General features: G+C 36.8%; 1 protein-coding gene across 16 annotated transcripts in view; it reads right to left on the reverse strand.

Annotated features, from left to right (window-relative positions):
• The window catches only part of TENM2 (teneurin transmembrane protein 2), a 1,028,597-nt gene that overhangs the window by 491,961 nt on the left and 524,268 nt on the right, over positions 1-12,368 (reverse strand). For 15 of the 16 annotated variants that reach the window (XM_080399947.1, XM_080399949.1, XM_080399943.1 and 12 more), the window contains one exon: positions 10,310-10,585. The exons of the other annotated variant lie outside the window; for it this stretch is intronic. In XM_080399947.1, coding sequence (XP_080256073.1) covers positions 10,310-10,585 — 276 coding nt within the window. The remainder of the gene's footprint in view (positions 1-10,309; positions 10,586-12,368) is intronic. 16 annotated transcript variants of the gene reach the window in all.

Here is a 12,368-nt window from a genome sequence, read left to right on the forward strand (position 1 = left end):
CCTGGATAGCTACATGGTATATTTGGGAGCACAAAGAAAATACCAAAGGACAGAAGGTATAAATAAGAGTTCATATTGTGTAGATACAGTCTGACGTATTCTGTGAACGACCTGTACCTCTGCTATGTTCCATGAATCAACCAAGTTCTGTGGAGTCCAGCTGGTGTAACGCCCTCCCTCAGATCCCATCACTTGCCCACGGGGGGATGACGAGTGTGCAGCCACAGGCTGGGGCGGGCAGCTGACAGTATGTACAAGCCTAAGGCGCTTACAATTTTTTTCTAGTAGGAAAGGGACCTTCAACTGGATGCCTCGAGGACCCAGCACAGAGTGCATCAGCAACGTATTTTTCAGTAACTATACCTCTTGATGCTACTTCACTTGCAAATAAAACTGCCTCTTCTGACACTAGCATTGTTCTACCACTCAGTACCGAGCGCCTAGAAACCTGAGGTGGTTTTTGGGGTAAGAAATGAGTTATGTAGAGTTAGTACACAGTTCAGTGTTAAGTGTTGTTAGCTAAATGTATTTACGCAAAAAAGCCAAGTGGATAACTAGGCAACAGACCCTTTTTAGGACTTGGTTGTTCCAACTACAGCTTGATTTTCTGAAAGCAACAGCAGCTGAGGAATTGAATCTACACACAGCTCTGCTGCTAGGTGTGCAAATTATTCTCCATAAAACCACTTTTTCTTGCCATTGCTTCACACTACTAAAGGAAGAGGTACCCTTATGAAGCAGTACCGCTTCCAAAATTCAGTGGGTTTTAGCACAAGAGTGTGGAAGATCACAGCAATGGCACCCTCTGGTGACAAACAGTAACACATTATAATAGGATAAATTATTCAGCCTGGAAAAACTTTTAAAGCAACTGCTTCATGTAAGCCTATTACATGGAAAGCATTCCTACAGCAAGTTGCAAAATGTAGGCAGTTATTTTTAAGAACAATGATAACTAGCCTTCCATAGCAGGACACTTTTCTAAAAAGGCAAGTTCTTCAAAATGCTTCCCTCTCTCCAGTATCATCATAGCTCCCTTTTATGGGTTGTAGTCTAATCTCATGTTATTTAACCATCAGATAGCCAAACTATAAATTGGAAAACTGGTCCTCTATTTTAATCATAGATAGGATTTCATGTTCACATACGGTTAAGATTTCAGCATGGTCTCTGTAGTGCTACCAACAGCTTTTGCGACGTTGAAGAACATTGATGAGAGGTCTGCGAGCCAAAGACTTAACAGGCAAGTGTTTTGGATGTGGACAAACAGCTGCTCATAAGAAATCTTTCACTCGATTTGAAAGGCAGAATGTCAGCCTTTCTGAAGCACTGCCACTCATCCCCATAGCTTCTTCAAGCAAGAACGTCAGAGTCAGCAATTTCAAATGCTACAGAAAGACTGAACAAATACATAAAAGTATTTCCCTTATCAGTGGCAAGGAAGGAGACTGTCATAGAATGTGGGAAAGCTTAAACAGAGCTGAAAGCTCTTTTTAATCCATGTGAAATATAATGAAATTAAAAGTAAAAACAGTTGATTTCCAGATTGCTCCTATAGTATCCCACAGAAAAGGTCCAAGTCTGCCAGGAGCTCCTGCAAAAAGTTAACGTACAAAAAACTTTATTGGTACAAACTTAAAACTCAGACTCATGAATCAGATTTCCTCTCCTCTGATCTAAGGAATGGAACATACAGCACATTTTTATCATTTGCTACTTAAGAGCTAAGTGAAAAAAAGTTTTTCTTAATAAAAGAGTAAAGTAATAATAATAATCTCTCTTGAAACTCAGTAATTATGGGATTATTTAGTTTTCAACAAGTTCTCTTTATTCGAATAGATGCATATTAAAAACTTTGGCACTAATAGAGCTAAGCTATAGTTGCCTATCCATTTTCTAACTGAGGATTAATTCTATTCTACCTGAACAGAATGTTACATTTCAACCTCACATGAACAATCGATTCAAGTACATTGTCTACAACAAGCTGCCGGATTACTTGAAAAGAACCGTGTGCAGAATTTAAACACAAAGCGTATCAAATGAAATATTTAGAAACAGTAATCATATACGTGTGTAGTTTTACACATAGAGCAAACAGGCATTCAATGGACTATCAGAGTTGATTGGTCAGACTCAGGCAAAGTTGCATAAATGAAGGGTTAACTAGAAAAAACAGTATGTACCTTGATCTAATTATGCACTAATCAGTGAAATATCCAAGTCTTTGTAATTAGGAAGATTATTAATAGTAGGATATGCTACATGAGAGAGGGTGCCAGTATCTGCCTTGACAAATTTAGAGGAGGCTTTTGGTAAAATTTCAAAGTCTTTTGAAAGGAAAGACAGAAAATATTTTCAGTGTATGGATTCCTGTGATGCGTGCTTTAGTTTACAAGGCAAATGTGAAATACATATGTTTTTTTGTTTCACTGTGAAAAATTTTGTTAAACACCATGTACATAGAGGCAAACCTGCCTGCGAAGGTTTTATCGCTCATCAGCCCTTCACAATGCATTTATTACCAAGCTGGATTAACTTTATCAGATACACATCTCTGTTATAGAAAAGTATAAAAAGGCATTATTCTAACTCAGCTCCACTTTGAACAAAGGCGCTGCCGCTTGCTTACCTGGGTGACCTGTATCATCTAAGTTTGCTTTACTAAAACTAAAAATTGAGAAACTGAAGAATGTGCTGTAATGGAGTTCTTGTTTAACATAGTTTCATCATTTCTCTCTAGTAGATGGAAAAGCTCATAATTAAAATATTAATTGAAAAATCTCATGGTTATTTTGAGGTGGTTTTTTTTAAAGTTCTTCATGTCGTGACCTTCACACAATGAGGTAGATACAGCTGCATGCAAAAGCTCTTTCCCTATGAATTCAGGAAAAAGGCAGCTAGCCTCAGCAATTTATGAACCCAGCTGCTGCAGTATTTCCCAGGTAGCCCTAATGCACCAGCCTGTATTTCTGTTTTCCTCAGTTTCCTGGCTAAATACTGGATTTCATTTCCCAGGTCTCCATTCCCAGTTGCCTTGATTCATGCAATTATAGAGGGGGCATTCATATAACCGAAAAAAGTCACTCTGCAGAGAGGCTGCAAACCAGGACAAGCTTCAGCCAGCTCCTTGTATGTTGTGTGGACAAACAGCACGACGATCCTGGCCCCAGCCAGAGCGTGGCACAGGCTGCAGAGCTGAAATCGGCGACACCTTGGAGAAATGGCAATTCACAAATTTTACAATCACAGAAGCCCTGACTCAAGTGAATAGACAAGAAAATGACGAACACCCATGATATAAGACCTCACCATGCCATGCATGAGAGGTCTGGAGTTTTTATAGATTGGGGGTGGGGGGGTGGGGGGTTTGCTTTGGTTTGTTTTTTTGGGATTTTTTTTTTATTTGTTTGTTTGGGTTTTTTTCTGGTGGTGGTTTGTTGTTTGGGTTTTTTTGTTTGGTTGTTTTTGGTTTTTGTTTTTTTTTTTTCTTTTTTCTTTTTTCTTTTTTAATACCAGCAATTTCTTGTATAATCATGAAGGCTAGAAATACATATACCTCTGGGAGACTAAAACCTGAGATCCTGGTGCACATCGCTCTGGTCAGCACTGAACTGAAGGTAAAACCTAATGGCTGCCAAATTGCTTACTGAATAGCAGCTACAAGCAACCAAATATCATGATGGCATTTTTTTTATCTTTTTAGACCACCTAAGAAGAGCTTTCACTTGCCATGTCTGCATCCTTACTCTCTAGGATATCACCAAACACTGTGTTCCAGATAGTATTTATTTAGCTCTTTCAACATACCTGTATGCTTAGCATTAATTCCATTGCATCACCCTGCCAACCTACACTGCAGTGTTACTGGGTTATATTAAAATTGTAACAAATGTTTAAGATTTTATACACTGTCATTTCATATTCCTGTCTTCCACAAGGCTTTAAGGTTTACCAGTACTACATATCCATCTTTGGTCCTTAACCCCATCACCTAGCCTCCCCCTGCACTGAATGCATAAGACATTTACCTGGACAAAATTGTAGTTGATGTGTAGTTAAGCCTTTAAAAGTCATTCCTGCTAGTCAATTCCCTCATTAGGAAACCACTTCCTATCAGAAGTGCCCTCAGGTTTTGAGAGCACATCAAAATTGGATCCACTTAAGCAACCGAGCTTTGATACTATGCTTAATGACTTTCTAAATTTGTCATTTGCAAAGTACTTTACAAGCCTTCCTAAAGAAGAGATGAAGCATGCCCATGCACGAGCTAACCTCCCTAGCTCTCCTTCTTAAGAAGTCTAGTTGATGTATGACGTACGCGATTCCATTTTCTGAGTATATGTCATTTCATTTAAATCTCATCATTTCCATGGTACCATCTGGACACTTTGCCAGCTATGAACTGATCCCACAACCACGGCAGCTCTTCCTCTCTCCTATCTATCCCTTCTACCATTTCCAAGCTACCTGGGTCGATCTGGAAGGGAAATGGGTGCAACGTTCCCAGCCAGAACTAACAGCTGAAATTAGCACTCTCCAATGCAATACACAGTAAGGCTACAGCTTCCCTGCTTCTCCTGGTACACGAAACACAGATATACTGCCTCAAAATGAGAAGGGCATCTTGACTTCCCCCCCTTTCCTCCCAAGTAAAGACTATACAGATCTGCTTCTACTGTATCACCATTGTTTAAACACCCCATTTTAACAAGCAAAGGATTTCTCAAAGGAAAAAGTGAATATTTCATAGTGGGAATATTTAGGAAGGAAGCTTAATCTCCCACTTCTTTAACCCAAACAGAATTCTATTACTAGGAATGTTAAAACCTTCTCCTTTCAAACTGGGGACACTCAGGGACATTAGCATGCATACAACAAAACCAAAATCTTCTCTAGACTAGAATCACAGTTTCACCATAACCTTCTCTGCAAATTATGAAGTGTGAAATAAAAAGCTGAATAAAAATTAAAGTAATAAAATATTGAGAACAACATGTCAAAATTAAAACAGTAAAAATAAGAAAATAAACTCCTCGGCTGCCATCTGTCTGGTGCCTCTTTGTAAACTCCTCCGATGCAATAATATCTTTCCTTTTCTATTGTAAGTCTAAGTCTGTTATTCAACAGCATCCCAGGAAAAGCTCAGATTATACTGCTCATAAAATTGAAGCAACAATAAAATATGAGGTCAGTTTGAGTTATGATTTTTTTTGTTTGCCTTTTTAAGATTTACTTTACATGAGCATTTGAGAAATTAGTATATGAAATCACCACTGAAAATTTCATAGCAGGGAAAAAGCAGAAAGGAAAATGTAATTTCCCTGTTTTTTCATAAGATTCAATCAGAAGTACAACACATAGATACAGTATCTTATATTTTATCTTACAATTTGCCCAATTTCATGTTACCTTATTCATGGCACTTCCCCCCACCCCCACCCCACCCCCCAATAAGGGATATGCAGACATGGTATTGTCTGGTATTCAACCTTAATTACTACAGTAAAAAAAAAAAAAACCAAAAACAACAACAACAACAAAAAAAACCAAAAAACACACCCCAAAGAAATGTAGAAAAAATAACAGAATTCCTTGTCAAAAATATGTCTAGCATAGCAAATATTGATGGATATTGAACTTGAAAATATCTGTGAAGCATCCTACACCACTTTTCCACGTGACTTGAACCTTCACACCTGGTGCTGGAGGCAGGCTGGCTCCAGTGGAGTACGGCAGGTCTTCCCCCGGAAGAAAAGGAGATGAAATAAGGAAAGGGAAAGTGCATGGCACTACCAGATTCAGTGTCAGGACTCTCCAGGTTCATTTCAGTAATGCACCACATTTCCACACCTCAAAAGGTACAGCTGGGCTCTCAACACAGAAACGGTTCTGTACATTCAAAATTATTTGCTTTCCATAGGCATTATCTACAAAGAGCTATCAAAATCACAGTGGTTTATTGGGAATTTCTTTAAAACAGACACACAGGTTACCACAGCATGACCTTGAACACTTTCCTTGTTTTGCTGAAGTTTGAGATTGCTTTATTCCTTCCCATTCATCCTTGTCTTGCCACTCCATTCAGAAATCCTACTACTAAGATAAAAGCATTCCTTGATCATCTTTTTGGTTTGGTGTTATTTTAGTAACATGATTTCAGTCCTGGGAGTTCTCCTCCCCCAAGACATGTTTGTTTTTCTGACACACAAATGTAAACCAGAAACAAATCTCATGATAAACATTTTTTTGTTGTGTCACATAATACTAGTGATGTTATACATTATATAAAATAACAATACTAATACAAAAAGTGTTACAGGTAACAACCTTCTACCAAACCCCAAATATGTCACCAGCATAATTCCAGATGTTTTCTCTTTCATAACAGGAGAATTAACATGACCTAGATTCACATCAAACTGAAAGGCCTCCTTGCAGATTCTCTTTGGGTCTATGAATTGATTTCAGCACTCAGAAATATTACTGAGATCTGCTCTGAGTTTACACACTACTTTTCCCTTCTCCATTCTTCCATCTAGGATTATGTCTTCTCTTCTGGATTACTGGTTTACTCTGCTTTTCACTGTCATCTGCATAATGTCAGTTGAATTTAATTGCCTCCCTAACAGCCTGTGTAACTGGTCACTCGGTAACCCTGAAGCCAGGGAAAGAGAAGACTACAGATCTGTTGCAAAAGTGTCCTGTGCATAAATCCTTCTTAATTATGAGTCTTCTGTTTTCACGGATTTTTAAATTGAAAGTTACTTTATTCTACAACAGTAGAATACTACTAAAAAAATAGTTTGTATTTTTGAGAAGAATGTAATTTTCAACATAAAAATAAAAAGAACTGCTCTCCTTTTAAAAATAATAGTAATAATACTAAAGCCCTGAAAGTGTACTTGCTTCAAGGTCACTACCCAAACATAACCAGCACCTAAGCTTTACCCTGGAAAGAAGAATATTGCAGGCTTCGGAAAGAACACATAACAATTGATGACAAACACTACTTCTGAAAAGTTTTCCATGATGTTTTGGAGTAAACACCTACAGAATTTAATGAAAGGAAAGGAAAAATAAGCATTCAGGAATTCTGGTATATCCCCTATACTTCGTACCTGCGAGTCCCCACAAATAAATCTCTACAAAGCTGGCACATGACATCAGACCTGATATTTCTGTTTCTATAGTGCTAATTGACTTTTTACATTTGTGTGTATCACAAAAAGATTTATTCACTTAAATGTCACAACTCAGTACATCATGTTGAATAACAATTTGGTGACACGTGCTGTTATATATTCACGTTGCCATCTCTACAGAAGAGACGGCCAGATCGAGACAGTAGTAAAAGCTGTGAGTTAATAAGAATTTAGAAACTAATCAGACTTGTGAAAATAAAAGTGTTGCTTTTCAAACTGGATTGTCAATAAGGTGTTTTCTTAGGAAGAATTTTAGTATACGAAGTAAAACGTTGAATTTATATGTTATTTCCATTTTTTCTCATACGAAGTGTTTCCATTATTTCAATTTATCTATAAGCATTTCAAACCAGCTATGTTTCAAGGTTCACAGAATTCTAATTTATGATAAAATTAAATCATACTTAATCTAGAAGTGCAGAAAATGGTCATAAGGTTTGTCAAATAGATTTGAATGGGAGGAAAATCATATTGTTAGAACAATTTTTAGAAATTAAGCCTCCTCTGTCTGTGCTACTTTTTTTTGGTACTAAAAGTACAAAACAGATTTAATTTTACAAGAAAAGTGAAAGTTAGGGTTTGATGTTTTTTTTTAAAGCACAATGATAGATATTGCGATAACATCTTGATATAAATGAAAAAAAAAATCACCTTTCAGACTTGAACGACTGTTTTATAACACAACAGTTGAACTGTATTGGGGAAAAAGCGTCAACGGTACTTTAAATAAATTCAGTTGTCTATGCATCATGAGTTCCCTTCACTATTGCAAGGTTAGGCATAAATAGATAAAACTCTCATACCAAGACACGTCTTGTTTTATGCTAGTATCCTGCAAATCCGAAACCACATCACAGAGCACATTTCTCCTGAAGTACAGATTTCTTGTGACTTCCCCTTCAAGATGAATACCTAGGCAGGTTATCGATTTGCTTCTGAAGGACAGCGTGTTTATTATGTAGGAAACCACTGCTGGGCACAAGCGTGAGAAATTAATGATGGTTTTGTAAGTGTCCACACTGTGGTGCTGAACCAGTGGGGCAACTGTCAATCTATATGATAATGCATCCCAAAACTTCATAAAATCAGTGATGTGAAAAAACATTGATTTTTGAGCTAACCAGGATTTGTGGGAGAGTAAGACAAAAAAGTTTACTGAAGTTAACACGTCTGTGTATATAATAGTTGTTTCATACTTGCATGGCTTTTTTTAGGTTTTGCTTGTTTTTGTTTTTTTTTTTTTTTTTAACAACCAAACATACAGAAACCCTTATTACAAAAACCTTTCCAAGGAAAAATGAATTCCACATACTGGTTTGCTTCTTGTGTGCTGTTTGATCACGTCCTTTTTCTCTTATAAACACCTTTGTTAGAAAAAATGACCTGTTCACAATGGATTCACTGCACTGTACTTCCAATTATTTAACAATCTGCTCATTATAAGAAAGAAAACAAAATGCAAGCAAACAGATTCATTCTTTTATCAATGTCTGTGACAGTATTATGAAAGTAGGTCCTGAGAGTAAATTTTCTCAGACAAAAGGTGTGGCACTGTGCTTCCACTGAAATGGAGACAATCACCTTCAGGGAAGGGAATTCATGCTACAGAAATGAATCCAAATCGTTCCATGACGCCAGAATGTCATTAGTCAGGTTTTTTAATTGCAGTTATGCACAGTAGCCTTATCAAAACTATACTAAAGTCAATGTAAGTTGTCATATTTTCTGTGAATAGTAATAGTGAAAAAAAAAAAAAAAAAAGAAAAGAAAGAAAAAAGAAAAATCAATTACTCAGTCACTGATTTTTATTTTTTTTTAAAATACTGGCTTCCTTGTAGACACCATTATTAGTAAATACACACTTCCTCTTTGGCTTTGAGAAAGAAATGTATCCTGCTATGTCTACGCAGAGGAGATATTATTTGAAGATTCAATTTAAATCACCAAAAAAAGACTGCTGTTACTAACAAAATCAATTGCACTTTTCTGAACTTTTTTCTATCAATATAAGAACTGTAATTCACTCTTGCCTTGTTGCTTGTGTATCTAGTGCCTGGCACACTCATTTTGCTGAAACCTAGAGAACTGTCAGTAAGTATGAGGAGGAGCCTAAGATAAACAGCTAAGAAAATCCTCTTCTGAGAGGCACCCAACGTAACAAATTAAGTTTTATCACAAGTAGTATGCGTAGCAGAGAGCTGGTTTCATTAGCTAGGATCAGCTGCCTGAATAATTGCTCTCAGGGTATAATGGTGAGATTTCTCTTCACCTTCTCAGAATGGCATCAAAACCTTTAGTTCATTTTGTAACTAAGCTGAGTTTGCACCTTCATCACCCTGCAGGATGGAGGATAAATTCCTGCAAATCCGTTTTTCCTCTTTTTCCTCTTCAGTTCGATTTAAAAATATGTGAGCCCAGAAAATTGCCCAGGTAAAAATGTTTAACTGACACGTACGAAGAACGTGAATCTGGGTAAAGGCATTTGAAAGGACAGCTGACTTATTGCAGTTTACTTTAGGAATCAACCAATGTCTAGGTGTTTTGCCAGAAATTATTGTTGCACTGTCTAAAGTCTCATTTCTATGAACTGAATAACCAGTACTAAATAGAATTGCTTTGCCTCAGTCTGATGCATGCTTCGCTTTCTAAAAGCCCCCAGTACTTACCAATAAGCAAACAGCAAATACATTTTATTTTTTTTACAATTTCAAAAACATGGAAAGCCACAAAAAATTAGATCTGATTGTTACAACTAGTACCATTTTTACAGCTACTAGCATGTTGTAATTGTTAATATTACTTCAAGCTGATTATAAAAATAGTATATGAGAAACTATTTCTCTCAGATTTCTTTTTGATTCTCAAGTTTAATGTACTCTGAGCACAAACTTCTGTGAAAGATCACTGTGTGAAAAGTAAATTCTAAGATAAAACACAATATCTACCATAAGATATACAGGTAATAGTTTCCTGATATTGATGCTAAAACACACTCAACATTAAAAGGCAGCCTCAGTCAAACTTTAAAGAATACTCATGTATTTTTCAGTATGATCACATTCTCATACATGTGCATTAAGAATATACTGAAGAAAAAGGCCTACCATTTTCCTCATCTGACTTATTTTCATTGTCGGAGTCAGTAAGTGTGAGAGCTGAGTTTTCGCGACTTGACAGACCGGAACTTCTCCTGGATTTGATCCCCCTTCCCCACAGCCTGATGGCATGCTCCGGAGACATTCCTCCCTCCGTGTCTGAGTCAGCATCAGAGCCGGTGCTCAAGGAATAGCCTTGGTGGAGTATTCCTATGTCTGAGCAGTAGCCGCTGCGATGGGGGGAGGGCTCACAGATCCCTAGCTCTGCAAGGGTGAAGTTTGTTCCTAGAAGGGCAATTCAAAAAATAAAAATTAAAATCATACTATGCTGTATGCCAAGCCTTTGTAATGAGTTACAGAGAGAGCACTCTGGTGCGCAGGTCTAGGAAGACTTACCTAAAACTTACTGAATATAGTTAAAATGGATAATATACACAAAACAAAGGTAGTAAAGGTCTCTGAATTTTAAGTTACTTGTTCGGTCCCAAAATATTAATCACTTAGCTATGTGGTTAACGTAAACTTCATGACAACTGCTAATGACATGGCGTACTTTATTATGTATCTAACCTTATATTTGTAGGACCAGAGTGTAAGCTTTGAAGTTGAGCATTTGGTTCCATGAAAAAAGGTTTTCTTACAAAGCTAATTTTCTCATACACAAGTCTTTGCCAGAAACAGGAGTTTTAATTCTCATTTTCACACAGTTTCCTATTTCATAGAAAATAAGCAATTATTTGGGAAAACAGTTTACAGATAAGGATCACCTGAAAGAACACAAACCTACCAGCGACGTGACACGAAACCTTGTCGCCAGTTTTGCATTTTTACATTTGGTGAGATAGGTAGTTTGATGTCTGCTATAGAAACCAAGACAGACCTCTGAATCATTGTAATTGTTTTCTACCATTTTTCATCATATTCAAGAAGAAAGCGTGCATTGATACCAAAATCAGGAGGTCATTGGGTTTAAAGACAAAACTTTCAGGAACAATGTCAAAACATGTGACCTTTAGCAGTTAATAACAACTCAGTGGACAGTCTCATACATTTTTAAAGCACACGGAGTCCCCCAGGGTTCTCAGAAAGTATAGACTTGCTGGCTGATTTCTGCTTATGTATTTGTTTCCTACAGTAATGAACAGGATGGTAAAAAATATAGGGAAATATTCATTGGTCTCTAAGGCTTTCAAAGGTTTTGAAAAGCAAAGTGATTTTAGCTTCATTACATTAGCTAAAAATGAAGAACAAAGACTGAAATTGCTGACAGGATAACTGCCAATTATTTAATTAATTTCTTAATTCACAGGGAAACTAGATCTGGGTTTCTAAAACAGTAGTTTTATTTTGTCCGAAACCGGTTTATATTGTGTCCTTTTCCTCTATATATCTATCACAATTCAGCTATACACTGGAAGTTCATACACTAAATAATAAACACACTTAATTGTCTTCTATTAATTAAGATATGAATTGGATTGATTTTTTTAATATATTTTTTTTTCCAAATTCCACAATATAATACAGTATTAAATCTATCTGGTTCACCTAGCCGTATATGCCCTCCCCAGCCTCACACCGTGCTGTTAAAGCATTTTGTTGGATATGGGATGTACGCTCACACCTACAGAAAGCAAAGCTGGGCTCTACTTAACATTTATTCCTAGAGCTTATCAAATAAAAAAAATAATAATAATTTGGTTTTGAAAGGCTGAGCTATATCTTCATCCAATGGCTAGACAGCAACACTGAGCATGGCAAGAGGGAGACGCTCTCTGTCACCCCCAGTTAAGCCATAACTGGCCAGCAGCAAGAGAAGCCAACAACATCAGGTAAGGAGGTATCACCGACTGGATGTTTCTAAAGGAATGAAGCATTTAGTGGCAATGTTTAAAAAGAATATAAAAAGTCTGACATTAAAAAAGCCAGTTCTCTTTCATCAACACTAAATTAACCTGAACCCACCTAGTTAGGAGTACATTTTAACCTGCCTTCTAATATTTATTCTACTAATTGGAAATATTGTGGCTTAGTCTAAAGCAATGAACTGAACAGTCCAAAAAATGAG

The sequence above is a fragment of the Falco punctatus genome (genome assembly GCF_963210335.1).
Source record: "Falco punctatus genome assembly, chromosome: 8".
Taxonomy (NCBI): Eukaryota; Metazoa; Chordata; class Aves; order Falconiformes; family Falconidae; genus Falco; species Falco punctatus.